At 45.1% G+C, this 24,485-nt stretch overlaps 14 protein-coding genes across 14 annotated transcripts; 5 read left to right on the top strand and 9 right to left on the bottom strand.

Annotated features, from left to right (window-relative positions):
• Positions 1-460: 460 nt before the first annotated feature.
• On the top strand, positions 461-2,226 carry V865_006147 (cysteine desulfurase IscS; the record flags this gene model as incomplete). The annotated part of the gene is made up of 4 exons (XM_066229907.1): positions 461-680; positions 736-1,094; positions 1,168-1,836; positions 1,969-2,226. 4 exons carry the CDS (start codon positions 461-463, stop codon positions 2,224-2,226), a joined length of 1,506 nt encoding a protein of 501 aa, XP_066086004.1.
• A 429-nt stretch (positions 2,227-2,655) lies between these two features.
• V865_006146 (uncharacterized protein) lies at positions 2,656-3,105 on the bottom strand (the record flags this gene model as incomplete). Its single annotated transcript, XM_066229906.1, has 1 exon — positions 2,656-3,105. The coding sequence occupies one exon, from the start codon at positions 3,103-3,105 to the stop codon at positions 2,656-2,658; it is 450 nt and encodes a 149-aa protein (XP_066086003.1).
• Positions 3,106-4,061: 956 nt separating this feature from the next.
• On the bottom strand, positions 4,062-4,777 carry V865_006145 (uncharacterized protein; the record flags this gene model as incomplete). Its single annotated transcript, XM_066229905.1, has 3 exons — positions 4,062-4,235; positions 4,314-4,484; positions 4,694-4,777. The coding sequence occupies 3 exons, from the start codon at positions 4,775-4,777 to the stop codon at positions 4,062-4,064; spliced, it is 429 nt and encodes a 142-aa protein (XP_066086002.1).
• A 787-nt stretch (positions 4,778-5,564) lies between these two features.
• V865_006144 (uncharacterized protein) lies at positions 5,565-6,204 on the bottom strand (the record flags this gene model as incomplete). The annotated part of the gene is made up of 2 exons (XM_066229904.1): positions 5,565-5,987; positions 6,088-6,204. 2 exons carry the CDS (start codon positions 6,202-6,204, stop codon positions 5,565-5,567), a joined length of 540 nt encoding a protein of 179 aa, XP_066086001.1.
• Positions 6,205-6,895: 691 nt separating this feature from the next.
• V865_006143 (uncharacterized protein) lies at positions 6,896-7,691 on the bottom strand (the record flags this gene model as incomplete). The annotated part of the gene is made up of 3 exons (XM_066229903.1): positions 6,896-7,099; positions 7,192-7,293; positions 7,359-7,691. The coding sequence occupies 3 exons, from the start codon at positions 7,689-7,691 to the stop codon at positions 6,896-6,898; spliced, it is 639 nt and encodes a 212-aa protein (XP_066086000.1).
• Positions 7,692-7,758: 67 nt separating this feature from the next.
• V865_006142 (uncharacterized protein) lies at positions 7,759-8,001 on the bottom strand (the record flags this gene model as incomplete). The annotated part of the gene is made up of 1 exon (XM_066229902.1): positions 7,759-8,001. The coding sequence occupies one exon, from the start codon at positions 7,999-8,001 to the stop codon at positions 7,759-7,761; it is 243 nt and encodes an 80-aa protein (XP_066085999.1).
• Positions 8,002-9,259: 1,258 nt separating this feature from the next.
• Positions 9,260-10,604, bottom strand: V865_006141 (uncharacterized protein; the record flags this gene model as incomplete). Its single annotated transcript, XM_066229901.1, has 3 exons — positions 9,260-9,475; positions 9,553-9,873; positions 10,014-10,604. 3 exons carry the CDS (start codon positions 10,602-10,604, stop codon positions 9,260-9,262), a joined length of 1,128 nt encoding a protein of 375 aa, XP_066085998.1.
• Positions 10,605-11,352: 748 nt separating this feature from the next.
• On the bottom strand, positions 11,353-11,955 carry V865_006140 (transcription and mRNA export factor SUS1; the record flags this gene model as incomplete). The annotated part of the gene is made up of 4 exons (XM_066229900.1): positions 11,353-11,432; positions 11,506-11,574; positions 11,662-11,732; positions 11,873-11,955. The coding sequence occupies 4 exons, from the start codon at positions 11,953-11,955 to the stop codon at positions 11,353-11,355; spliced, it is 303 nt and encodes a 100-aa protein (XP_066085997.1).
• A 275-nt stretch (positions 11,956-12,230) lies between these two features.
• On the top strand, positions 12,231-13,405 carry V865_006139 (uncharacterized protein; the record flags this gene model as incomplete). The annotated part of the gene is made up of 2 exons (XM_066229899.1): positions 12,231-12,884; positions 13,019-13,405. 2 exons carry the CDS (start codon positions 12,231-12,233, stop codon positions 13,403-13,405), a joined length of 1,041 nt encoding a protein of 346 aa, XP_066085996.1.
• A 496-nt stretch (positions 13,406-13,901) lies between these two features.
• Positions 13,902-14,359, bottom strand: V865_006138 (uncharacterized protein; the record flags this gene model as incomplete). The annotated part of the gene is made up of 4 exons (XM_066229898.1): positions 13,902-13,948; positions 14,041-14,124; positions 14,214-14,271; positions 14,336-14,359. 4 exons carry the CDS (start codon positions 14,357-14,359, stop codon positions 13,902-13,904), a joined length of 213 nt encoding a protein of 70 aa, XP_066085995.1.
• A 326-nt stretch (positions 14,360-14,685) lies between these two features.
• V865_006137 (nucleolar GTP-binding protein 2) lies at positions 14,686-17,691 on the top strand (the record flags this gene model as incomplete). The annotated part of the gene is made up of 6 exons (XM_066229897.1): positions 14,686-14,791; positions 14,913-15,223; positions 15,294-15,441; positions 15,512-15,780; positions 16,275-17,421; positions 17,483-17,691. The coding sequence occupies 6 exons, from the start codon at positions 14,686-14,688 to the stop codon at positions 17,689-17,691; spliced, it is 2,190 nt and encodes a 729-aa protein (XP_066085994.1).
• A 932-nt stretch (positions 17,692-18,623) lies between these two features.
• V865_006136 (uncharacterized protein) lies at positions 18,624-20,503 on the top strand (the record flags this gene model as incomplete). The annotated part of the gene is made up of 5 exons (XM_066229896.1): positions 18,624-18,805; positions 18,875-18,949; positions 19,051-19,212; positions 19,271-19,792; positions 19,864-20,503. The coding sequence occupies 5 exons, from the start codon at positions 18,624-18,626 to the stop codon at positions 20,501-20,503; spliced, it is 1,581 nt and encodes a 526-aa protein (XP_066085993.1).
• A 738-nt stretch (positions 20,504-21,241) lies between these two features.
• Positions 21,242-22,200, top strand: V865_006135 (uncharacterized protein; the record flags this gene model as incomplete). Its single annotated transcript, XM_066229895.1, has 6 exons — positions 21,242-21,297; positions 21,401-21,429; positions 21,512-21,686; positions 21,791-21,872; positions 21,968-22,069; positions 22,159-22,200. 6 exons carry the CDS (start codon positions 21,242-21,244, stop codon positions 22,198-22,200), a joined length of 486 nt encoding a protein of 161 aa, XP_066085992.1.
• A 187-nt stretch (positions 22,201-22,387) lies between these two features.
• V865_006134 (3-deoxy-7-phosphoheptulonate synthase) lies at positions 22,388-24,273 on the bottom strand (the record flags this gene model as incomplete). Its single annotated transcript, XM_066229894.1, has 8 exons — positions 22,388-22,480; positions 22,560-22,609; positions 22,669-22,751; positions 22,864-23,043; positions 23,163-23,444; positions 23,570-23,731; positions 23,878-24,134; positions 24,211-24,273. 8 exons carry the CDS (start codon positions 24,271-24,273, stop codon positions 22,388-22,390), a joined length of 1,170 nt encoding a protein of 389 aa, XP_066085991.1.
• Positions 24,274-24,485: the final 212 nt, after the last annotated feature.

Below are 24,485 nucleotides of genomic sequence, written 5' to 3'. Positions count from 1 at the left end.
CTGGTGGATGCTTTTGCTTTTGCTTTTTGTTGTTCACAGGCACGTCACGATAGATGACTTTTCAGGGTATCACCAGGTCAAAGCGCGTTTCATGTTCACAAACCAAGAAAAAGATGTTGTTCACCTAAGTTGATTATGTAAGGCATCACCATGTCCTTCTGTCATCGGACATAGGCGGCGGCCACCGTGACCCTGTGGAGAAAAGTGATAAAATGATTGCTGAGAATAATAATGCTCACGGCCTAATGTCGATTGCCGAGGGTGAGCATGGGTGTGTGGGTTGATGAACCACTGAGATTTCATCTGATTATGATTACTCACTCTAAAAAAAAGATCACACATCCGATAATACCAAATCAAAAGCTATCATCCATTCTGCCCCCTTCTCAATACTCGACCTCTTCCTCTTTTCCACAATCAAAGATCGATTCGGCCCACAAGCTGAGGAATACTTCTCAAGATGAATCCTATACGTCCATTATTGCGCTCATCGAAGCTGCGATCTATATCTTCCACCTCCACTTCGTCCATCGTCAATCGGATCTCAAGGAGGACACTCGTAACCCCCACCGAACCAGTCCGAGCTAGCGTATCGAATGTCACTCCCGAGCATGTGAGGGAAGATCCAGGAGAACTGGACGGTGGAGACGTAGTGGCAAATAGTACTGAAGGTGGTAAAGGTGTGTAATGATTTCAATTCTCACAAGGTGTGGCGACTAATACATTTTATTGTAGAGATGTTCGGATTCAAGCTTAATCCCGTAGAGACCAAGACAGGAGGAAATGCCAAATCTACTGGACGACCTATATATTTGGATATGCAAGCTACCACCCCAATGGATCCTAGGGTGTTAGATAAGATGTTACCTCTTTTCACGGAGCAGTACGGTAATCCCCATTCCAGGACGCACGCCTATGGGTGGGAAGCCGAGGCTGCAGTGGATGAAGCTAGACAACATGTTGCTAGTCTTGTAGGAGCTCAGGAGAAGGATATTGTCTTCACATCAGGCGCGACAGAGAGTAACAACATGTTGATTAAAGGTATTGCCAAATTCCATCAAGGGAAGAGAAAGCATATTATCACTACACAAACTGTGAGTGGCCATCTTGACTTTTTTTTTATCTTCAGAGCTTAAGGCTAATCGAAATTGGTTCGGGTATATGTAGGAACACAAATGTGTGCTTGATTCATGTCGATATCTTTCAACTCAAGGATTCGAAGTCACCTACCTTCCAGTCTTACCTAACGGTTTAATCTCATTGAACGATCTCAAAGCGGCTCTTCGACCTGATACATCCCTCGTATCAATCATGGCAGTCAACAACGAGATTGGAGTTATTCAACCTTTAAAGGAAATTTCAGATACACTAAAAGAGTATGCCAAGGAGAACAAAACTCAAAAAGCATTATTCCACACTGATGCCGCTCAGGCAGTGGGCAAGATTGAGATTGACGTAGAAGCTATGGGAATAGATGCGATGTCTATATCGGGACATAAGATATATGGACCTAAAGGTGTTGGTGCGGCTTATGTACGACGAAGACCGAGAGTGAGATTGGAACCTCTCATTCATGGTGGTGGACAAGAAAGAGGTTTGAGATCTGGAACGGTTCCTGCCCCGTTGGTTGTTGGGTTAGGAGAAGCTTGCAGAATTGCTAAGAATGAAATGAGATTAGATCACGCCAGGGTCAAGGAGTTGTCGGATAGATTGATCAATGGTATCACCTCTCAGGTGGAGCATATAGTACGAAATGGTGATGCGAGTGGATACCCTGGTTGTGTCAACTTGTCGTTCGCTTATGTCGAAGGAGAATCGCTCTTGATGGCTTTGAAGGTGGGTACACACTTCTCTTTCATTTAGACCCTATCATTACGCCAAACCATATTTACGGGCTTGTTCTTCATACTTCTACGCATTTATCCACTCTTCAAAGGACTTCAGCTGATCTGAATTAATGTCACATAGGACATCGCCCTCTCATCCGGTTCAGCATGTACCTCGGCCTCTCTTGAACCATCATACGTTCTCCGAGCCTTGGGTGCAGCAGAGGATATGGCTCACTCATCCCTTCGATTCGGTATCGGACGATTCACCACTGAGGCTGAGATTGACTTGGTGATCGCCAGGATCGTCAGTGTGGTGAATAGGTTAAGAGATATGAGTCCGTTATGGGAGATGGTTCAGGAAGGTATAGATATCAGTAAGATCGAGTGGTCTCAGTGAGTCATACCGGTACACTCTCATATCTGAACACGAGAGCAATAGACTTACGAGATCTATATTGTAATATAGACATTAAGCGGGATTATATGTATTATTCATGAGCGTAAGAAGTGGGTATAGATGGGAATGTGTGGATAGGGCTGATGCGTTATAATAGCCGATTATGAGCGTTTATATGGGTATTATAGTGAGGTTTAGGTTTTGTACTATAGTTTGGCTTTATACAGTGAACCGATGCAGCTTATTTCACAATCGATGTGTCGTAATAACCGTGATCTCATTTAATGAAACTCACTAACATCATTGAATAGATATTGATTATCAAATAGATGCATATGTACTAATTAAGTTATTGAGAACGATTTGTACAATCACATCAATTCTCGGTACTGTAAGTCAGTCTAAAACGATGACCAGGTAAGACTGCTCTTATCTTGTATCAGCCGAATTGGCAGTCCACCTTGCTTTTAGGGTCTGTTGGCGTTCTGTAGGGATTGTTGCCCAAAGTGATTGAGCGCTAGTCACTTTGGTAGACCCGCCTCGGGTGGCGGTGGCAGTGGCGGACGTTTGGGTCGGAGTCGACGACAAGTTGACTTGATCCTCAACTGCACCCAACTTCACCCCTTTGGTTTGAAACCAACGTTCATCAGCTCTTCTTGCACCTTCATAATGTGATGGTGTACTAGAAACTTCTTCTTCTATCATTTTGACATCTTCATCTCTGGTAGTATTTTTACTTTTCATACTCCAGTGAGTTATTCCTTCACCACCAAAATTAAACCCTTCGGCTTGTATGTCTAATCTTGAGAGTTCGTGCGGGGTAAGGGTATCTTTTGGTTTGAGTACACCGTTGAGTACCGCTGTGGATGAATTGGACATTGTTTATTGAAAACCTTTTATGGTCAGTTGATCAAAGAGAAAGAGAAAATAGAATTGTTAAATATATGAACTTCACAGAGTAGATTATTAAAATCCGTGCTGTACTGTACTGTATGTAGTCTATAGTTAAAAAATCGAAGATTTCAGGGGGCTTTTATACCATACAAACGGTATATGATCATTTGTGACATTACCTTTGATCTTTTGTGAAAGAGAAGCCACTGTACAATAGACAATAGAGTGAGCTCCGTTCGTACTAGGGACTGTAAATCTCCTTTATAGTGTAGTAGTATAGCATAGCATATGTAATTCAAGGGTAGGCTTTCTAGAAAATCCCTTGATAGAAGGCTCCATCACATTCACATAGCTTACGTTCTCGCCCCTTTGTTATGCCGTCGTTTGAGAAGCTCAGAATCTCTCGGAAATACTGTACGAAAGTGAGGTTCTGCACTTTGTACTGTAGAGCAGTCCACCGCCTCGCTGGCACCCACCGAAGTATCCCCAGTACTTCTGGTCTTCTGGCCTCAAGGGAAGAACACAGGAGATGAGAAGTCTCTCAAGTCCCACTCGCTTCGATACCGTGTTGTCTTGCCATTCACCAAGGGCCTGGGCAACATCTGGGGATAGACTCGATGACTTACCCGTGCGCATACTGCTGTATTCGATCATACTGTCTCCGGTATGACAGGACCCACCAAGGTCCTTTCTATCCTTTTCAAACTCATGGGCACTTCTGACAATGGAGGTGCACGATGGGTGATACCGTCTTTGTGCTCATGGCTTAAACAGACAGATGAGCTGCTTTGCCACCAGATAATAAGGCAAAGAGAACGTTCGATACATGATGCATATAGTAAGGAGTATGTATAATCAAGGTAGAGGCGCATGGGGCTGTGTTGATTGATTAGAGTAGGCAAGTCCCGAGTGTGCTGAGTTTCAGCATGACACTCCCCTCATCATACTTGCTCCCAGTCTTCGAGGTCGTCCTTGACTGTAGGCTGCATAGATCGGCCTGGTGTTGAGGCCTCGATCGTAGCAGTAGTAGAAGCGGAATCTTGCTCTGACGACTTGACCTGCCTTTCAAGACTCAATGTTCTTGATCGTGTACCTTCACCGACATCTCTGACCCTCTATTCGACCAAAAGAAAACACATATGACAATCAGTTAGCTGTTAGAAGAGGTTTCCAAGATAGCTGGCTCGACTCACCTCAGAGCCAGATGTGGTATTATTAGCCATGGTCTTGTCCTCTTCGTCGTTACGTTGAGGAGGTTTAGGTTGAGGAGATTGGGAAGCGCCACTAATACCACTTGGGACATTGGTGTCATCCGACGGGTCAGCAGTGTCACTTCCAAATTCGTCAAAACCTGCTTGCGAGAACTTGGGGAAACTCTCAAATTCCATTTAAGGGAAGGGGCCATTGTTGTCATTGCAGGTTGTTCGGACAGTAGAGGTATAGGTGACATCATAAGTGTTTACATAGCCGTTGTCCTATCATATATACAAGCACATAAGTAGTGAGTAGAGATACAGCAAAGATAATACGATATCATATTGATGTTTCGCCACTATAATATCAGTTGACTCACGTTTCTCGTTATTGATCGGACGTATCGAGCGGCGGGGCTGCTACCTGTACCTCTGCCTGTTCCTCTTGCACCGTATCTTGCCATGTTGCCGTTGATCCGACGTATGTTCTCATTCATCCTGTTAACACTTGAGCTCACTCTGTCCATATTTGAGTTGACTCTGCGCATGCTTGAATTCGACTCGTCATTCAAACAGGCTGACCAGTCATCGTCAGGGAAATTCATTTTGTCTAAGTTTTTAGCGGTGCACAAGCAGAGGTGAAAAATGAATATTATCAGGAGACAGTGAAATGGAGATAATGCATCTGTTTCTTTACCACTTGTATACCTTGCGGACGAGCAGTCTGAGGATAAGTCGTCTGCACTAAGTCTGAGTCCAGCAATACAGTACTTCGAGGCCAAAAATCTGGAATACCCAATTCATTTGTCATCCTTTCATCGAATAACATCCTTTGAGGGGTCCGAAGAGTCAGGGAGGTGAGCTGGAAGACGTCAAGAAGTGTGGCGTAAGGACGACTTGACCTTGACTTGTTCTGGTTGATCCTTTCAGACGATGAGATTGGATTGTCAAGTGCAACATAGCCTTACATTCAAAAGATCTCTGTAAGATATGATGTAATCGAGATGCGTCTCGTCTGGAATGTTCAGGGAGTGTAATAAAGGCCGCTCGCCATGCCTCTCATAGGGATTGCCGATAGAAACGGACTTCGATAAGACACACGAGCATGTCCTGCCACAAATGACCTCACTTCACTCGTCGCATCAGCAGTAACTATACTACCGTACATATAACTGATTTGCGTTCCTAGGGCAGTACTAACAATCCTTTATTCTCATCCCTCTGACCAATTCAAGAAGCATGAACGAACGCCTAGACTTTCTCCCATCCACCCCTCTCAGTCTCTGAGTCGTCCTGGATAGAAGGCAGAGTGGCAGCACCGCCATTTTGACTAGAGCCATCTGCGGTTTCACCATCGTTTCCTACGAAAGAGTCAGGAGTCAGAGCTCTTGAAAGGGGAGAGGCATCATCTTCAGGAAGCTTTGAGCTTGTTGATTTTCCTCCTCTGTTTCTCGCAGAGTCAGACGTGAAAGATTGTCCGACACCTGAAGAAGCCGTCCCAGAACGTTTGGAACGGTTTCGTTGTCGTTTACTGTGCTTTTTGGCTGTTTTTGGCCCACCTGTGCCAGCTTGCATGTCAGAACCAAGTTCGTCAGAGGACACGTGCACTTCTCCGTTGGCCTGGAAAGTAAGATTTTCACGGATAACGATAGGGCCATCGAACGTGGTTCTTCCCTGTGCATAAAATGTTCCAGAGCCAGCAGACCCGTCAGCAGATTCTTCCATCCAAGACTGGACTGCAGGGTACTCCGAGTACGATGCACAGTGAATTCACAAAGAAGATAGTATCTTGGCCCCCTCCATGTCGTTCGAATCTTGGGCCACCAGCCGTACCGAAAACGACACGACCACCTGATTGGGCGGTGTTGTTAGAGGTTCTCGAGTCAGTCATTTGTCTTGTGTCTTGTGTACTGTCCTGGACGATTTCCCTCGGGTTGCGGCGATATCTCTTGATGCTCAGGTTACTGGTTATAGTTGCACGTTGTAAATCAGTTTGACGAAAGTGGGTCTCTTATAGATCTGTAGAGGGTATACGAAGGGCGTTGAGATATGAAATCATTCAAAACTTGATACGAGAACACTCGTGAAATTCAACTTATATACATGGGGTATTGAAGCGAGAAGGCAGCTGCCATGAACTGACTGGTACAGCCTGGGATGGCACACGATGATTTTCCATTGATGATGACCTCCTCCCAGATGCGCTAGGGCGATGCCCTGCCAGTGAGGATTCCTGAAAGGATAGTGAGTGGCAACACAATACGGTAGGAAGGCGAGCGAAGCTCATTGGTGCAGTCTCGAACGTTCACTACAGTATCTTTCAATATAGGATCTCGCTCACACGGGACAACATTGGAAACCTTTCTTGTGGCATCGAATGATGGATTGTATAAAACTGGACTGACTAGTCGCTGTGATCCTACTCTACGGCATGAATGCCCGATGAGCACAACATAGCACTCTAGGGATATTGAAATCACGCATGCATACTTGATATCTACAAAGATCTGCGCAGCGCATCAATCTGAACTCATCGAGAACAAGACTTTGTGGTGAACCCACTCTGTCAAATTTAACAGCGTCTAATTTTCGCCTCGGGACTCAGGTGGCTCATCAGAGCTGTCAGCCTCAGAGGGTCTAGTGCTTTGTCCGAATCTGGCTCGTACTGCTTCCATCAGGATATCCCTACCGCCTAAATCACTCGCGGGTAAGATATTCGCTCCAGGTTCGGCATTGATATTGGAGGTGTGGCGGTTTGAAGCATTTGGATCAACTCCCGATCCTGACTGCATGTAAAGGTCAGCCGGGTCACACGACATCACGTACAGAGAGGTAATGCAGGGGTCATCGGTGAAATGATCGGCTGTACGTTACTTACACCTCCAACATATACAGTTGCACCGGGACCTATAGTACTGCCGTAGTAGTGGCCCCTTCTACGGCTTGAATGGGGCATCAAAGAGGGATGATCCTCAGCACCCTATATTTGAATGATGGATGAAGTCAGCTTGAGGTATCAAGAATAGAGAGAAGGTTGACACTCACGGTACGGTCAGGAGCCTGGATCCCTCCCTGACTTCTTGGATCGATTGGCGGTACATTACCGAAATCGAAGCCGGTTTCGGAGTCTGGTGTATCCTCGCCACAGGAGCTTGTAGCTGCGGTTTCAGCCACATCATCCATGGCAAGTTTTGTAGCTTCAGGTTCTGGTGTTGAGCTTGGCGCTTCCGTCTCGGATGAAGGCCTGTCATCCACTTCCGAGCTGTTAGGCTGATTAACATGGGAGCTATTCACCGCAGAACCCGAATCTTGAAGGGTATCATAACCTCTTTCAATGTCATCCAGTCTTCTCGAAGCCTCAGTGTGAGTTCCTAACATTCTTCCCGGACCCCAACGTGACCAACGTGAAGATTGGGTGGTGAGACTCGAGGCACCGGCAGCATTATCAGAGAAGCACCTCAGGGGGGGCTGTACCTCCAGCTACCTCCGAATTCTGCCCACTACTCTGCTCTCTTGAAGTCACGGCGTCTTGTTCGCCTTGTCGTCCACTGAACGCCGGAGATGTTCCAGTACTGTAAGTTGGGGGGTTAGTTCTAAGGCCTGAGGAAAATGGGGAATATATATGCCCATTGATTTGAGTCTCGTTACCAGAAGCTATATTACCACTCCAGACTTCACGTCGAGACATCTCGGTGGATCACTGATAATATTTGAAAGGGGATTGGGATCGTAAATGATCGGAAAACTCCAAGAAGTCTCTATCAATCCTGCTTTTCTCAAGGAGGTAAGAAATTGTATTTGATGAGCTGTCAAGTCGAAGTCATTTTATACCCTATTTTTGAGTCTTTACGGATAGTCATTGGATCCTTTCTTAAGGCTTCGAGTCATTGGCGAGACGGTCCAATACGAAGTCCGTTTGAGATACTTATGACGTTGCAAGTTCTTGTAGACGTTTTGTGCCAAAGGAAGAATCAGTGCTGAAAGAAGGCTAAGGTCCAGACGTGTATCAAGATGGGCCAAGCTTCTTCACAATCGGAGGCCAAGGGCTATCAAGTGGTATGCTCATTCTTGCCTTACATGAGGCGGGCGAAATCGGGTGTGACATCATTAGTCCGCAGGGTATTACGAATTGAAGGTGTGACAGGTATGTGATAATAATCTTGTCATCAGTCGAACGATGCCATCTTTGGCCAGCACTGACATCCCTTGAGCTGCACTACCACCAAGAAGTGAGCTGCTTCCCCATAAGCAGACCTAAGTGGCGAATTCGATGAACAAGTCTCCAGATTTTTGCAAAAGAATATGCTAAATTGGCTGGCAAAGGTTGCACGCTGGTAGATACCATCGTAAGCGCAGTATCAACGCACTTTGTGTCGTATTACTCCCTACAGCGGTATCGGATGTAGTCTCTCGCTCGGAGAGAGGTCTGATGGCCTCACTCTGTCGACAAAGATGCAACAAAAAACGTCATGAGCTCTTCGGTGGCGATGCGGCCGCTCCGACAAAATTGACCTAACTTCCCTCGATGAAGGCTTCTGACCGTCGTCATGGGCTCTTTCGAAACTGACAGGATGATACATGTATGACGTTGTGGAGATGATTTGAAGGGATGTAAGTTGGGCTTCTTTGCAGTCTGGCTCCACATATTGAGCGAGGGGCTTCAGTGGCGAGTGATAACTTTAAGCCAAGTAGTATGGCTGGTGGCAAGGCAAGTATCAACAGAGTGGCTGCGGCGTGAAGCACATCATCAATGTCGCACGGGAAGATGACCCCTTCATTACAAGTCGCTCTGCTTATCAGACACCATACAGGCCGGGGTAGGAGATCAAGCTAGGATAACAACACATTGCGATCGTAGTGCTACTCGCAATGTCTGAAGCATGTCTCGGTCTGACGGCCAACTTTAGTTTGAAGCAAATGGTAGCATCCAGCATGAAGTGCCTCCATTAAGCCCCATTGTCGCTGCCCTCCTCTACTGCAGGTCTTCGGTAATTGCCCCTTGCCGTAGGACTGGACGATGCATCAGTCATAGCGGTATCGCCACTTGGCTGAGTAGCCGTTCCGGGTCGACTTGAACCCTGATCAGCTGTGTGACTACCACTGCCCCAAAACACTCCGGTCTCGCCATTACGAGTGCCCATTTGGACTGTAGCATTGCCACCCTACATGAGAATATCAGGGCATCAAATATAACCCTCCACAGATCTCAATATGGATATGCAGATCAGCGTTGACTCACGATGTGTTCGGTATAATATGTATTTTTGCCAGTCTCTTGAGCTCCCCTATCTGCCAGGAGCTGTTCAGTTCGGTTCCTCAACGCTTGGCCAAATACGCTACGAAACGATGTATCCGGTGCAGCCGAAGGTTCCGAAGGTCGGGAATTGGTAGATTGTTGAGGCATCGTAGTGCAGTTCGCCGATGCGTTTCTCCGAGCGGTGCTTCCAGTTGACGCAGGATCTCGCGGACTTTCGAAGGTATTGTTGATCTGTGTTCTAACGCCCTGAGTAGGACTTCCCGAAGGTACAGGAGCTCGTGCTCGTCCGAAGAAATTGTTGATCTGTCTTCCAGCGCCAGTGTATTGTCAGCTCGTGTAACTCGGGCGCTGTCAGCCTGGTCATTAAAATATACGCCACTCAGCTAGCTATTCCAATTGTTTGAATATACAATATGAAATATCGATATACGGGAGAAACTTACGATATGCCCGATGTAATAGTTGTTATTACCGATGTCGAATCTGTGAGGTCCTGGACCTTGTAGGAACCCAGCGTCAGGACCAGATTCAAACCCATGGTCAGATCGTTGAGCGAATTCTTCGAGAAATGTGTTTGAGTCTTCAAAATGGGGAGGCGTTGCCTCTGTTCCAGCGTGAGATCCATCTTCAGATATGGGTTCAGTCTCCGATGGTAGAACAGATCCTTCTAATGGTGTGTTTGACCCGTCTTCATCCTCCGAGGGAGGTGTCTCTGTTCCGGCAAGAGTCGTACTATCCCGTGCCCAACTTTCTGTATCCTCGACATCTGGAGGAGCTCCCACATTGGTTGCACCAGCGTCTTGAGCACTTTGAGTAGTCTGTCGCCCAGCTTCATTTTGTCGTCTCATATCATGCGTGTATCGGGCGGCGTTAATTTTTGCATCTCTCGTTCGCACCTCTCGACTTTCAGCAGTGATTCTTCGTTTTCTGGCTGTGCCGCCGGACCTTTCGGGATGTGCAATTTCATCTTGAGCCCGCATGGCTGCTGCCAAGTTCCTCATGGTCACTTTGTATTGGCCATCGCTTGATGACATCTTGAATGATGCTATGAAATGTCAGCTCGAATGTCACTGTGTACTGGTGGATGTGGTAAGTAAGCAAGAGAATTGTTTGGGATAAAAAAGTATTGTGACCCCCTTTATATCTCTTTCGTCAAATGGCGAGAGACCTATCTAATCGAAAGTTGACCAGCATGTCCAACTACCTCTAAAGAAAGGATGTCATCTGCAACGTGTAAGAAAAGACTTTCAGAGGGTTCTTATTTCCTTTCGGTATAGCTCCACATCGTCGTCGCCTGCACTTTCAGTACTGCTTACCTCTCATCAGAGCTCCACAGCGTCTCCATCTACACCTCATGTAGGTGTTCGAAGTCCTTTGTTGGATATCCTATGTCGAGTGGTCATGACATCTAGCGGTCGATTCTCGTTCGAAAGAATAGCATTTCGTGTTGGAATCTGGTCGAAGGCATCCCTCAACTATCCTGACCCACCGATCCTAGGTTGGTTAAGGAGATCGAAACCCGTATGTGAAACAACACAGTTTCTCATTCTCAAGCTTCTCAACGAATACTTCGTCGAATAAGGAAGAACACATACACATACACATATGCATACAACATGTTTTGGGTGTAATCGATTCATCGCCTCGAGGTTGATATGACTCCTTTCCTAATGAGATATCATGTAATGTCGGGCTTCGTCAATATATGCCTTGCACGGATTTCTATTTATGCTGATCAGAAGCGTGAAATGACCTACGAGAAAGGCTGAATCCTAGGTCATCTTAAGCTTGATCTACTTCTCTATCTAAAACAGCTTCGATTTCCTGAGCGACATCCCTTCTGGTATTCTCACTGATCATACCTGAAAATTGCAGAAATAAAGCGAGGATGTATGAGTGAAAAGCGTATGATTCAAATGATCCTTCATAACTCACCTCGAGCAGTCTCGCTTATCTCTTTTATGAGGTTTTCTAGATTCGGCGTTTCCTGTGATCGAGCTCGTTCTATACGTAGCGATATCAGCATTGATCAGGATTTGCCGGCCAACATACTGCGGATGGCAGTAAAAGATGCGAGATTCGTCCACACACCTTTAGCTAAATCTTTGAGATCGTCCACCCAGCCATTCTCTTCCAATTGGTTTCTCAACAGTCTTTGTATTCTACAAGAATGAAAAGACTTGATTAGCTTCTGATCGAATTCGATCAAGACTTGACAGTGCATTTCAGATTCACGTATCTCATAAAAGCTTAGAGCCCTATGATTGGGAACGATTGGACTGAGAATCAACAAAACACTTACCGATCCCAATCACCCGTTTCCATCAACCTCTGCCTGATTGCATCCAGCGTAGCTTCATCCGGCTTTTCCGTCGTTGACACCATGATCCTATGACTACAGTTTACAGCTGGGGAAGAATCGACCAATTGACCAGTTGACGTGAGACAGATGAGAGAGGTCGAACACAAAAAGAAGATCAACGATGAGGACGAGGACGTTTTCGAGATGGCGAAAGTGGAGGTCGTTCAACTCGAACACTCAGTCATAGAGTCTCTCTATTTCTCTCCTCCCTCTTTCTTCATCCTCACAACTTCTACTGGTCAACTCCAGGAAGTCAGGAACCACCGAGCATTAGACAATAGCTTGTGAAACATTCAGCATGTCCATCTTGTCGACTCTTGGGTCGTTCCAAGCTCCCCTAACTCTCCTCTTGATAATCTTCGGCCCCTCCCTACTTCCCAGATTTATCAACCTCTTCCGGCCCAGACCACCCTCTTCAACACCCAAACCAGTCCGTCCGGCTAGACCTTTGAGGCTCAAGTTGGTTCTTGGGATACATACACTATGGATCCTCAAGCACCTCCTCCTACCTCCATACGATTTGTTCGTAAATAACAATCTACCTATATCAATATCCAATTCACAAATACGATATGCCCTCCTTGGTCCCGAATACGATCCGCTTACGCGGCAAATACATCCACTGCTGGAGCTGTTGATGAACAGATTGAAAATCATGGATAACAGGATATTGTATTTCAAATTTGAACACAAACCAATGATGGAATGTGTATGGTGTCAGACGCCTACCGATTACTTGATATATTCCCTTCCCAATATATTGAGCTGGTACCTTCTTGAAGCGACATTCTTAGGTGGAATGGCTTGGAAGTGGATAGCTGGACCTGAAGCTCCTCAAAGAGCGGAGACATGGAGAAATACGTTTGGGTGGATATTGGTGGTTGCAGCTACGGTGGAAGGAGGGATAAAGTGGGGATGGGATTTGAGGGTTGTAGAAGGTGACGCCCTACATGTGAGTTGCATGATTACTTAATACCAGAACACTTGCATGACTGTCATTCATACTGCAATAACTATTATTACTGAGCTGTGTTGGCTTGTATGGAGGACATACAATAGAGCAGTAAAGCTGATACACGATTACAGCTCGCTTCTATAATACATACTCTCCGATCAATCTTCCTCCTCCTCTTCCCTCTAGTATACACCTTCCTCCCTCTACCTGCCATCCCAGTATCCTCAAGTATATTAGCATCGATCGTATCAAACACCACATCCACCTTACGACTGACTTCACTCGCACGAGCATCGATTCAGCGGTCTCCGATATTAAGGGAGACTTGGAGTCTGCTGGGCAAACGAGATGCGGAACGCAAAGAGATAGCAAGGAGGGATGAAGATGTAAGAAGGATCGTGAGAGAACTGAAGCTCGATGAGGGAACCATGAGAGTAGGCGCAAGAGGTTGGATAAGAGAGGGATGGAATGGGATGGTTAGGGTTGATCCGAATCCTGCTGCTCAGGCGGGAACGTGATTGACATCAAGTATTTGTGCATGCATTGGATTATACGATCCTGTTACCACTTTTACTGGACGTATGATGTCTGCAGAAGGAACAAACAGATATCGAGAAGGCCATTCCAGAGCCAAGCCATCGTAATTGAGTAAGATACATTGATTGAGACTTTCAATTATGATTATCAGGGTTGAACATCATGAAAATAGAGCTGGATTTGGGATAGTTGAGTGGATAAATTAGCTGAAGTAATAAGTGGGCATATTTATGACTCTCTATAGCGGATTGAAGAAGTTCGACCGAGGTCATAGGTGCCAGCGTGATTCTGAGAACAAATGTTAGTGATAAGGTATCTGATACTTTTTCTCCACAATCATATACTTCGATATCAGCTGCTCTGAGCCGGAGTGATGATAATGGACCGCATTGATGCCCTGTATGCTCATCTTGTGTTTGATTCTTGCCCATCCAATTATGCGATACATCTCCCGACGAACCAACTATATCAACTAATCTATGGATCTTCATACCCGCTGACTGCGCGACGAGGTCGATTTGGAACTACATGAAACATCGAGACATCAGCTTCTTGTGTTCAATGCACGAATCCAATGAACAACGTAGCTGAATGAATTTGTGAGCAGAACACTCACCTGGGAAGGTAGTAGGAATTCGTTCAGCTTGTTTGTAACCGAATGATTTCCTGATTGGTGGGACTGTCAATACCATGATTGGGCCTGTAGAATGAAGCGAGAGGGTGAATAAATCAGCTCGATCCAGCACCAGATCTATAGGGTCGTTATGTTAGATGGATGGTACGACATACCAGCAAATCCAATAGCGAGTGACCAGAAAATGACTGGTGATTCGTGAGCCATACGTTGCTACAATGTTTGGTCTCTTATAAGCATCCATCGCTGTGTCCTACAAGGTAGACTAATAGCTTACCGCTGTCCTGTAGATTGTAGCCATCTTGCCTGGTACCTGTCTTGACCTTATTGCTTGATTATGATTATGTAGATGTTGACGGTAGCTGAGGATATGTCTTTTGACATTGGAACCAGCGAAACAGAATCAAGCTAAATCCACCAACGGAATCAAAATGTCGAGGTTCAACTAGCTTACGTAAAGAATCACCCAAGCAGAAATTTTGATTTTTTGGTCGGCATTGGTCTCTCGTCCAACCTATCTCTGATTGATCTGTCTCTCTTTCACCATATTTCCATCATACTTCTACTCATATTCGTATCTTCATTCCTATACCCTTTCATACTGCCTGAGATACATAATTGATCAACATGGCAAAGGGTAAGAACCACGATCGTAAAGCGAATCCAGGCTTCGGCAAACAGAAGCTCAAGTCTGGATCGGCTGGTGGGGAATTCACCATCAAGAAGGTGAAAGGTGGGTTCATCTTTCTTCACATATCATGTGTACCTTTATTGTTGTATCACGATCCTACACCTTACACAGGCTCTCACGATATACTGTACTAAGCTGATCTCGCCGTTCAACACACTTACAGGAGAAAACTTCTACCGAGATGCCAAAGCGGCCTCCCGAGTGAAGATGCTGAACGGTGGTAAAGCCGTCCGGGACAAAGATGGAAATATCGTCCAGGCTGCTGCTTTCCAGAAGGGCGAGAAAGAAGCTGAACCCGGCAGGGTCCGACCCGATAGAAGATGGTTTGGAAATACCAGAGTCATCTCTCAGACAGCTTTGGACCATTTCAGAACCGCTTTGAAGGAACAGAAATCTGATCCGTACTCCGTCTTATTGAGGAGGAACAAGCTGCCCATGGGGTTGTTGGAGGATGAATCGAAGATGGGTGGTAAAGTGAGTAAACCAAACTCACCTAATATACATGATATGATATAAGCTAATTCCCTTTGGTATTGTCGCTTAGCGCCCTCATATTGTTGAAACTGAACCTTTCTCCAATACATTTGGACCTAAAGCCCAACGTAAACGACCTAGGTTGGACATCGGAAGTTTAGAAGAATTGGGTGAATCTTCCACTGCTGCTGATCTAGCTGCTCAAGGCGAAGCATCCCGTATGTACCCTCTTAGATCTCCCGTGCTTCTCTCCCCTACCGTATTAACTGATGCCAATGCTTGTTGTAGAACTCGACTCAGCCGATTTAGGAGATGTATACCACCCCACCACCTCAACAGCAAGAGAACCAATCTACCAGAAAGGTACTTCCCGACGTATCTGGGGTGAATTGTACAAAGTGCTCGATTCTTCAGATGTGGTTATTCACGTCCTCGATGCTAGGGATCCTCTCGGAACGAGATGTAAACCCGTAGTCGAGTATTTGCGTAAAGAAAAGGCTCACAAGCATTTGGTGTATGTGCTCAACAAGGTCGATTTGGTACCTACCTGGGTTACTGTGAGTGATTTCACCACTAATGAGTTCCTCTGCTTTCACCTGTTTTCATACTTTCCCTTGATCTTCTTGTCTCTTTTTCTGCTCTTCGCCTTCACAACATATCCTTTCCCTTCCATCCCACACTCCAGTCAGGGCCATTCGCACCGTCTTCTCAGACATCTATACGCGATTGGACCGTTACGAGAGTGGGAGAACGAGCGTCATGCCCCGACTTATATCCCACCTCCGGCTCCCGTTCTGGGATGCTTTTTGCGAGGCCAAAAAGTCGGTCTGTTCGTTCTGAACGCCGATGAGGGGTCAGGGGAAGACGATGGTTGACACGATTGAGTTGGGTTTTGGATGTGTCTCTTTTGGACTGCTTCCAATTCGGATCCCTTGGTTGGTTGTCAGACATTCTATTGAAATTGTCTTTTGTTGCTTATCACTTCGAGTGGAAGAGATGTTCGCTGTCGCATAGTGTTCAAAAGTATACTGACGCAACGGACTTCCTTCAGGCTCGATGGGTCAAGCACCTCTCCTTATCGGCTCCCACTATCGCCTTCCACGCCTCTATCAACAACTCATTCGGTAAAGGTTCCCTCATCCAACTTCTCCGTCAATTCTCTGTTCTCCACTCCGACAAGAAGCAGATCTCTATCGGATTCATCGGATACCCGAACGTCGGTAAATCCAGTATCATCAACACTCTCAAAAAGAAGAAGGTCTGTACTGTCGCTCCTATCCCAGGTGAAACCAAGGTCTGGCAATATATTACTCTGATGAAACGAATCTACCTCATCGATTGTCCAGGTATCGTACCTGTTTCAGCCAAAGATTCAGATACCGATACTGTCCTCAAGGGTGTTGTGAGGGTAGAAAACCTCGCTACTCCCGCTGAACATATACCGTCTCTTCTCGAAAGGGTACGACCGGAATATATAGAGAGGACATATGGGTTAGAACATAGGGAAGGTGGTTGGCACGGTGAATCTGGTGCTGCGATCTTGTTATCTGCTATGGCGAAGCGATCAGGTAAATTGTTGAAAGGTGGTGAACCCGATCAAGAATCTGCTGCGAAGATGATTTTGAACGATTGGATTAGAGGTAAAATCCCTTTCTTCGTACCTCCGCCTGCGAAAGAACAACAACAAACCACACAAGGTCAAGAGACAACTGTGGATGCTGCTCAAGCTCAGGAAGACAAAGAGACGACTGAGATGTTAGAAGAACAAGAGAGATCTTTAGGTAAGATCTTAGGTGAAAAGAGGGTTAAAGGTGTGGAACAGCCCATCAGCAAGATACCGATCATGACCAAATTCTTGGGTGACGATAACAGGCGATATAGAGATGATGAGGATGAAGACAAGAAAGATGTGGAAATGGGTGAGAATGCCGAAGAAGTTGACGAGGTTGACGAAGAAGATGATGATGAAGAGGACGAGGAGGATGGTGAATTGGCTTGGGATGATATCTTCCCTGGTAATGCTGGATCATCCAAGTTTGCTGGTCTTTCGGAAGAGGACGACGAAGCTGAAGACGATGAAGACGATGACGAGGAAGAAGAGGATGAGGAGGAGGATGAGGAAGAAGATGGAGATGAGGATGAGGAAGTAGCTATCTCATTCTCTGCCCCATCAAGTAAGAAAGCAGGTAAACGTAAAGGTGAGCTTTTTTCATATCTCTTCGTTTGGAAGGATAACAAGCTGACAATGCTATTCTGTAGCTGTGGAAGTTGAAGATGGAGACGAACCCTCCTCCAAGAAGGAAAAGCGAATGACGACGAATAAGAAGAAATCTGAGAACTTCTATACGCATGCTAATGTGAAGAACAGGAATAGGGAGAGGAAGGTACCTAAGAACCCTCATAAGAGGCATAGAGAGGGGGATGAGGAACCGACCGGAAAGAAAAGACCCAAGAGTAAGAAGTATTAGTTAGTTGTCTCTTACATACGTCGGACGTTGGGTGGTGTTCTTTCCTTTCTTATACAAGTACTAGATATCTCATGGATTGTATGTATTTTAGTGTATTACATCTGCTCAGGCTTAGAACCTGCTAAGTCGACTTTACCTCGTGTCTCTAGAAGACCATCTATCTTATCAGTGCTGATCAGGAATTTTATCATTGTGGAATGCACATTCAAGCTTCCCCCATGTTCTTTTACCCTTCAACCCCCTTGCCGATATCGCCGATATCCCCTTGACCTGGTTGGATCATTACAAGCGTTTGTAATGGGCATTACAAACATTCTTATTCTCAGGGTGGTCAAGGGGAGTAGGGATTAGTGTGAGAATTACCCTTTGTTTATAATGATGCTGTATAACCGATTCGGGTATTTTCCTGTATACAGCAATAGAGAGTGTGTGAGAGAGATGACAAGACACATGACGGAATGCCATATACTTGTACTCGTTCATCATTACTTCTCTTCTCTATCTTATCTTTCAATCAACGTCAACGTCAACATCCCATACTCCCACTGACAGATAATATGATCGTTCGTTGTACCCCCTGTGGTACTCATTAAGCCAACCGAGACTAGACAAAGACAAATAATATTTGTGATCGTCCTTATCTTTCCTTATCACCGCGTACAGCAACAACAAGAATAATAGTATTACATCATTCAAGACGAACGTTTGTATATCCATCAATAACAAATACCGACAACACCAGTCGTCAAACACCTACACCCAACTGGTATCCATACACCAACATATCAAATCAATCTCATTTCCTTTATCATCCTTCAGCTATCTTATCACCGTAATTCCGCGACATACCCACCTAATCCTTTCAAGACGTAATCATCACTTTCCTTGCCAATCATCGATATCAACCTACCTACATACAATAATCAAGCAAGATGAAATACCTAGATTATCCTATACTGAACCAACTTTCCTCTACCCTCTCCTCAGATGGAGATTCGGACCTCCAGGTGAATGCAAGGTTCGAAGCTTACTCTGTCAAACCTGTAGGGAAAGAGAAGAGGATGTTCAAAGAGAGGGAGGAAGCTTATATGTCAGAACAAGAGGGTATGGATGAGTAAGTTGAGATCATCTCCATCTTATACAATGTAGTGCGAGAGCTGATCGAAGTGTGAAATCGGGGTAGAATGAGCTTCTCGCCTGAGATGAGAGAGGCAGGGTTGGCGAGTTGTTTTGGACGATTGGATGAGAAGGAATCTAGGTGAGTAGGATTCATTTCCGCTCACATATAATCTGGATACCCCCTTCCATGTCTTCTATCCCTTTATCTTCTATGCTGAATGAATCCTCTCCCATCAACAGGAAAGTCCACTTCTTACTTGTCTCTACGCTGAATGCCGCTTTCCCCGACCACGATTTCACCTCCCTTCGACCTGATCATTTCACAAGGGAAAGATCAGCTGCTCAAGTCCTATCCCATCTAAGTGGAAGTCTGTTGAGCTCATCTGGAGCAGGGACTACTCCGTAAGCTGCATTCTTCAAGTCAGAGAGCTTCAGCTTACATCAATTTGGATTGCTATAGCATCATTCTGTCTCAGCTGGCATCTTTCACTCCACCAACCGCACACAAGAGTTCACCCGTCATATCTCCAGCGAACTCATCGCCCAACCTTGGACCAACCGTCCCTTATCCAGACTTATATCGAATACTGAACGATGTCATTCCGATGGAAGACTGCGAAGTCTATTCGTGGTTCCCTGAACCAGAATACGATCCTCATATCGATACTTCGACTGTCCCCTCGGAAGATGAAGATGAGGATTTGCTATTTGGGCAAGATAAGATGGATTTGGATGATACGGATAACGACCCGTCGTGGGGCGCAGGTGGTATGGAGATGGAGTTGGATGTTGATGAAGAGAGGTTGCACTCTGTTCCTATGATGAGACAGAATTCGACGTCGGGCGGAGGTGCTGCTGCTGCAGCTCAAGCGCATAGAAGAAGTAGCGAGAGCGCGTTGATCATTCCTAATGACTGGGATCTGAGCAAGGAGAGGAAAGTGAATGGGTTGCTGTGGAGTGTGAATTACTTTTTCTATAGCAAGTGAGTGCGATCAAACTATGATGTCCGTTGTGATGCGAACATGATTTGCTAATCTGATCTGGTGACCATAGACGTCAAAAACGTATTTTATTCCTGACATGCTGGTGTCGAAATCGCCCTTCCCATCCTATCCCACAAGTCGAATCTGCATTCCCAGTACAAATCTCCGCATCATTCTCATCGCCTTCTTCATCATCATTCGAACACCTCGTACCGCTCGTCAATTCAGCTGCATCCAGAACTCATCGATATACACATCATCATAGTCATCATCGTAAATCGAAATCCAACTTACGTACGATTTCAAGCAAGAGTGGAGATAACACTTCATCGACGATCCCCATTAGGGGTATGGAAAGGCCTTCTTACAGTAATCAAATTGCGCCTTCTACACCACGTACGACATCGAGATTGGCGAGTTCTGCTCCGGGCAGTAACACTGGATTTATGGGAACGAAATCCCCAATGACGAAAATGATGGCTGGTGGATTCAAACCTAAACAAACTCCTGCTAGAGCAGCTATGAATGCTCAGCAGCAGCAGCAACAGCAGAAACCCCAAGATGGACCCGTGGATATCGGTAGGACGAGAGAGAGGAGCGGATCAACTACACCTGGACCTAGTGTAGGCTCGACGAGTGCCCTGACGGCTGAATTGAGAGATAATATACATGGAATAGGAGCAGAGAAAGGCAAGAGAGTGAAAGTGTGATTCGTCCTGGGATAATACTTATTTCGTGGTTGTGGATGGGAGTGAAGCCTTGTCGGTGTTTAAGCATTCAGAGTTATGGGATGTATTGAGGAGGATCTAGCCGTTTTATCCATATTCCATATTCCATGTTCCATCTTTCGTCAATACCTGTAATACTCTTTTTCAATTCTACATGAGACAAGCTTTGTACATTTTTCTCGGATACATAGCTATCTGTTGTGTGTTTAGCTGGTCAGTTGATTATATGCGATCTTTCGTTTTCGTTTTATATGTCTATTTATTTGTTTTTTGTGAGACCCCTCAGTATGTGATATTCACCTTTGGCTATCGATCTGGTTTTGGGAAATGTGAGATTCCTATTATTCATATTGTGAGAGTGTCAATCTTATGTATATGTATATTGTGAGATACAACTACGACCAAATTCGACTACCTGGGGTCCTGTCTTGTGTTATCAGATTACCAAAAATGATTATTCGGAATAACAGGACTCGAGGGTCCGATGACGTGAGATCAGACCGACGATGTCGACTATATAGGTCTATGGTACTGTATTGTACATAACGTCGGTGTCCGAGTAAGATTACTAATCTGTCCTTGAATACGACTCGATTCGACATCCCGCTAGATGCATACAAATACATGAATGATCAAGAGTGCTCCTCTTAAAAGAAATCATCTCCTTACCTTGATTGTCTTTCACATTATACACTGCAGGAAGTAAAAACGAACCAAACAATGTCATCTCAACCTTTACATCCCTTACCTCCATTCACGGCTGAGACAGCTCATCAGTGAGTCATTATCAGATGTCAAATGTTTGGTGTCGTTCGTGTACAAAGTGAACATCGTAGATTTAGGTTGACAGTGTACTCATATTGGATTGTCGTGAAACAGGAAAGTGAAAGCGGCTCAAGATAAATGGAGTGAGTTCACAGTCACCCAAGACGAACCTTCCCCCTGTTACCACCTTCCGACTTGGATAACTAACGCTTGGCGATAATGTAGATACCAAATCACCCAAATTGATCTCTCCAGCATACACCCCCGATTCAATCTGGCGTAATCGAGATCATTTTTTCCAAGGTACAGAGGCTATCGAAGATTTCTTAACTAAGAAATGGGAAGTGGAACATAATTATAGATTGAGGAAAGAGTTATTTGCCTTTGAAGGTAATAGGGTGTAAGTGATATTTACCAATGCACCCATCTTCCCCTTCCTTGGGGTAAAGATTCATGAAAGAGTAAAATGATCGAAGCTTATGATGAAATTGAAATGATATATAGTGCAGTTGAGTTCTGGTATGAATACTCTCAAACTCCTGATAAGTCTTCTCAATGGTATAGGACATATGGATTAGAACATTGGGTAAGCCAAGTACTTCTCAGTATCCTATCACGAGATATACTTTGGTCAGCGGACTGATTTGACCTGTGTTTGTATGTGGATATATGATATATTAGGTATTTGCCGAAGACGGTAGGATGAAATCACGTCAGATGAGTGGGAATACCATTGCCATCAAGGATGAAGAGAGGTGGTTCAAAGATGGAGTGGACGTTAATGTGAGTATTTACAAGTCACTCTTTCACGGAGCAACATCTTGTCTCTCTGTTCTAATGGTAGTGCTGAATCGTACTTTCGGGGGATGTAGGAAGGACAAGTTCCAAGAGGACATATCTCGTTGAAAGAATAGATAAAGCAACCGTGAAAACAGAAATGCCGACGGGATATTATGGAGTTGGAGTCGATGTTTATGTTTATTTGAAGTGTGAAGTGGATGTAGCATCCCAATGCATAGTATATTATGTATATAACATATGTCATACTGTCCCATCCATGGACGATCCAATCCAATCCAATGTAGTCTGTCTCAATCCACTCTACTCTTCAGTCTTCAGCTTCTTGACAGCTGGGACTTCCCCGTTCCCATTAGCATGTTTAGTGTCCACAATAGCTCTTCGTGCGAGTGAAGCCTATGAATTGTTCATACGATGTATTAGCTCAAGATGTTGCAGACATATAGACCTCGATTGGGCTGAACTTCGAACTCACCTTGTTGAGAGTATCGAACATATCAACTGTCATTTCCCAATCAACACAGGCTAAACCATCATTGGCGTCAGCAAATCTTCATAAGTATGATATGCCGATAATAACTCACCATCAGTGATTGATACACCGTACTCCAACTGATCTCTAGGTTTATCCGAGCTTTGTTTACCTCCCTTCAAATTACTTTCGAACCTGCAAAGTGAACAACATCAGTTTATTTAGTCTTAGCCCTAGCCTTAGCCTTTTCAACTATCCTTGGTCCTATGGAATGTCTATACTGGGATTCGAAAAGCCTGTTACTCACATGATACCGGTGATACCTTCCTCACCAGCAGCAATCTGTCCAGCGACGTCCGCAGCCACTTTAGGTTGATTCAAATGATTCTTCGACGAGTTACCGTGAGAACAATCTACCATGATGGAAGCGAAGGCGCCGGGGTTTTTGGTTCTCATAGTTGAGAGAGCTTTCTGCACATGTTCAGCGCTGAGGAAATCGAAAATACAAACATTAGTAAATCTTCTTACAACCTCAACCTTTCCCCCTTTTGCTTTCTGCTTTTCTTCATTCAATCGTATTGAAGAGACAGAAAATGATTTACTCACGCGTAGTTAGGTCCATGGGTACCTCCCCTCAAAATCACATGACAATCTCCATTCCCACTGGTCTTGACGATACTAGCCATACCTTGTGAATTTATACCCATGAAGTTGTGGGGGTGAGAAGCGGATTGCATAGCGTCGATGGCGACTCCGACTGAACCATCCGTACCATTCTTAAAACCTATAGGGAAAGATGCACCGGATGCTAATTCTCGATGTAGTTGAGATTCGGTGGTTCGTGCACCGATGGCTCCCCAGGTTATCAAGTCGGCAATGAATTGGGGACTGCGAGTGAAAGAGGATGATCGATCAAAATGGAAATTGATAAGAAACAAACAAGCGATGAAGATTCTATTAGCCCAATTCTTCTTTTCTAAATGAAATTGTCGTGTAAGAAGGTCACCACTTACCTAATCGTATCAAGCAATTCACATCCTACAGGCATACCCATCTCGTTGATATCGCATAACAACTGCCTAGCGATTCTGAGACCTTTGTTGATGGCGAAGGAATTGTTGATATCGGGATCGTTGATGAGACCCTTCCATCCCACGGTCGTTCTTGGCTTCTCGCTGTGAGGTGGAATTACATCATTAGCGAACTATATCATTCGTTCACGATCAATTCAATAATAAAGCTAGATGGTCTTCTAAGTTTTCATTGCTTATTCGATTTCGTTATTTCCCGCACGCCAGAGCGCATAGGAACATGCACTCACAAGTAAACTCTCATGACAACCTCCAATCCAGGCCATCTGCCTTCCTGCACACCTTTTCGCAACCTCGAAGCGTACTCTTTAGCCTGATCAACATCATGTATACTACATGGTCCAACTACAACCAACAATCGGGATAAGGGGTCAGTACCTTGTACGATGGAGGCTGCTGTTCTCCTAGCTGATGAGATGGTCTTGTTCGCTACGGTAGGTACGGGAAGATCATGTCGGAGTAAAGCAGGGGGGATAAGGGGATCGTACTGTTATACACATCCAAGTATGAGTACATGAGCATGAGTATGAAGACATGGACATGACTCGAGTAGTGAAACCTACACCTGTGACCTTTCGATCATCTAATGGCCTGTTTCTATCTGGAGAAGGTGTTCCGTGGGACATTTCGCTGGGTCTGTTTTATCTCTGTAATGCTGTGAGAGAAGATGAGTGATCTGAGTTGATGTTATATGTTTTCTTCTCTATAGTAGATTATTATCGAATGATCTTCAGTTGATTTCAGCATCAACGTTTTTCGACTTTTGACTCAAAAAAACGGGAGGGCATTACCGGCGGAAGAACGCGGGGTAAGGGGAATAATGCCACGTCACTACGTA

Source organism: Kwoniella europaea, chromosome 1 (genome assembly GCF_036810445.1).
Source record: "Kwoniella europaea PYCC6329 chromosome 1, complete sequence".
NCBI lineage: Eukaryota > Fungi > Basidiomycota > Tremellomycetes > Tremellales > Cryptococcaceae > Kwoniella > Kwoniella europaea.
Note: the sequence above shows the minus strand (reverse complement) of the source record. Positions and strands in the feature narration are given on the sequence as shown.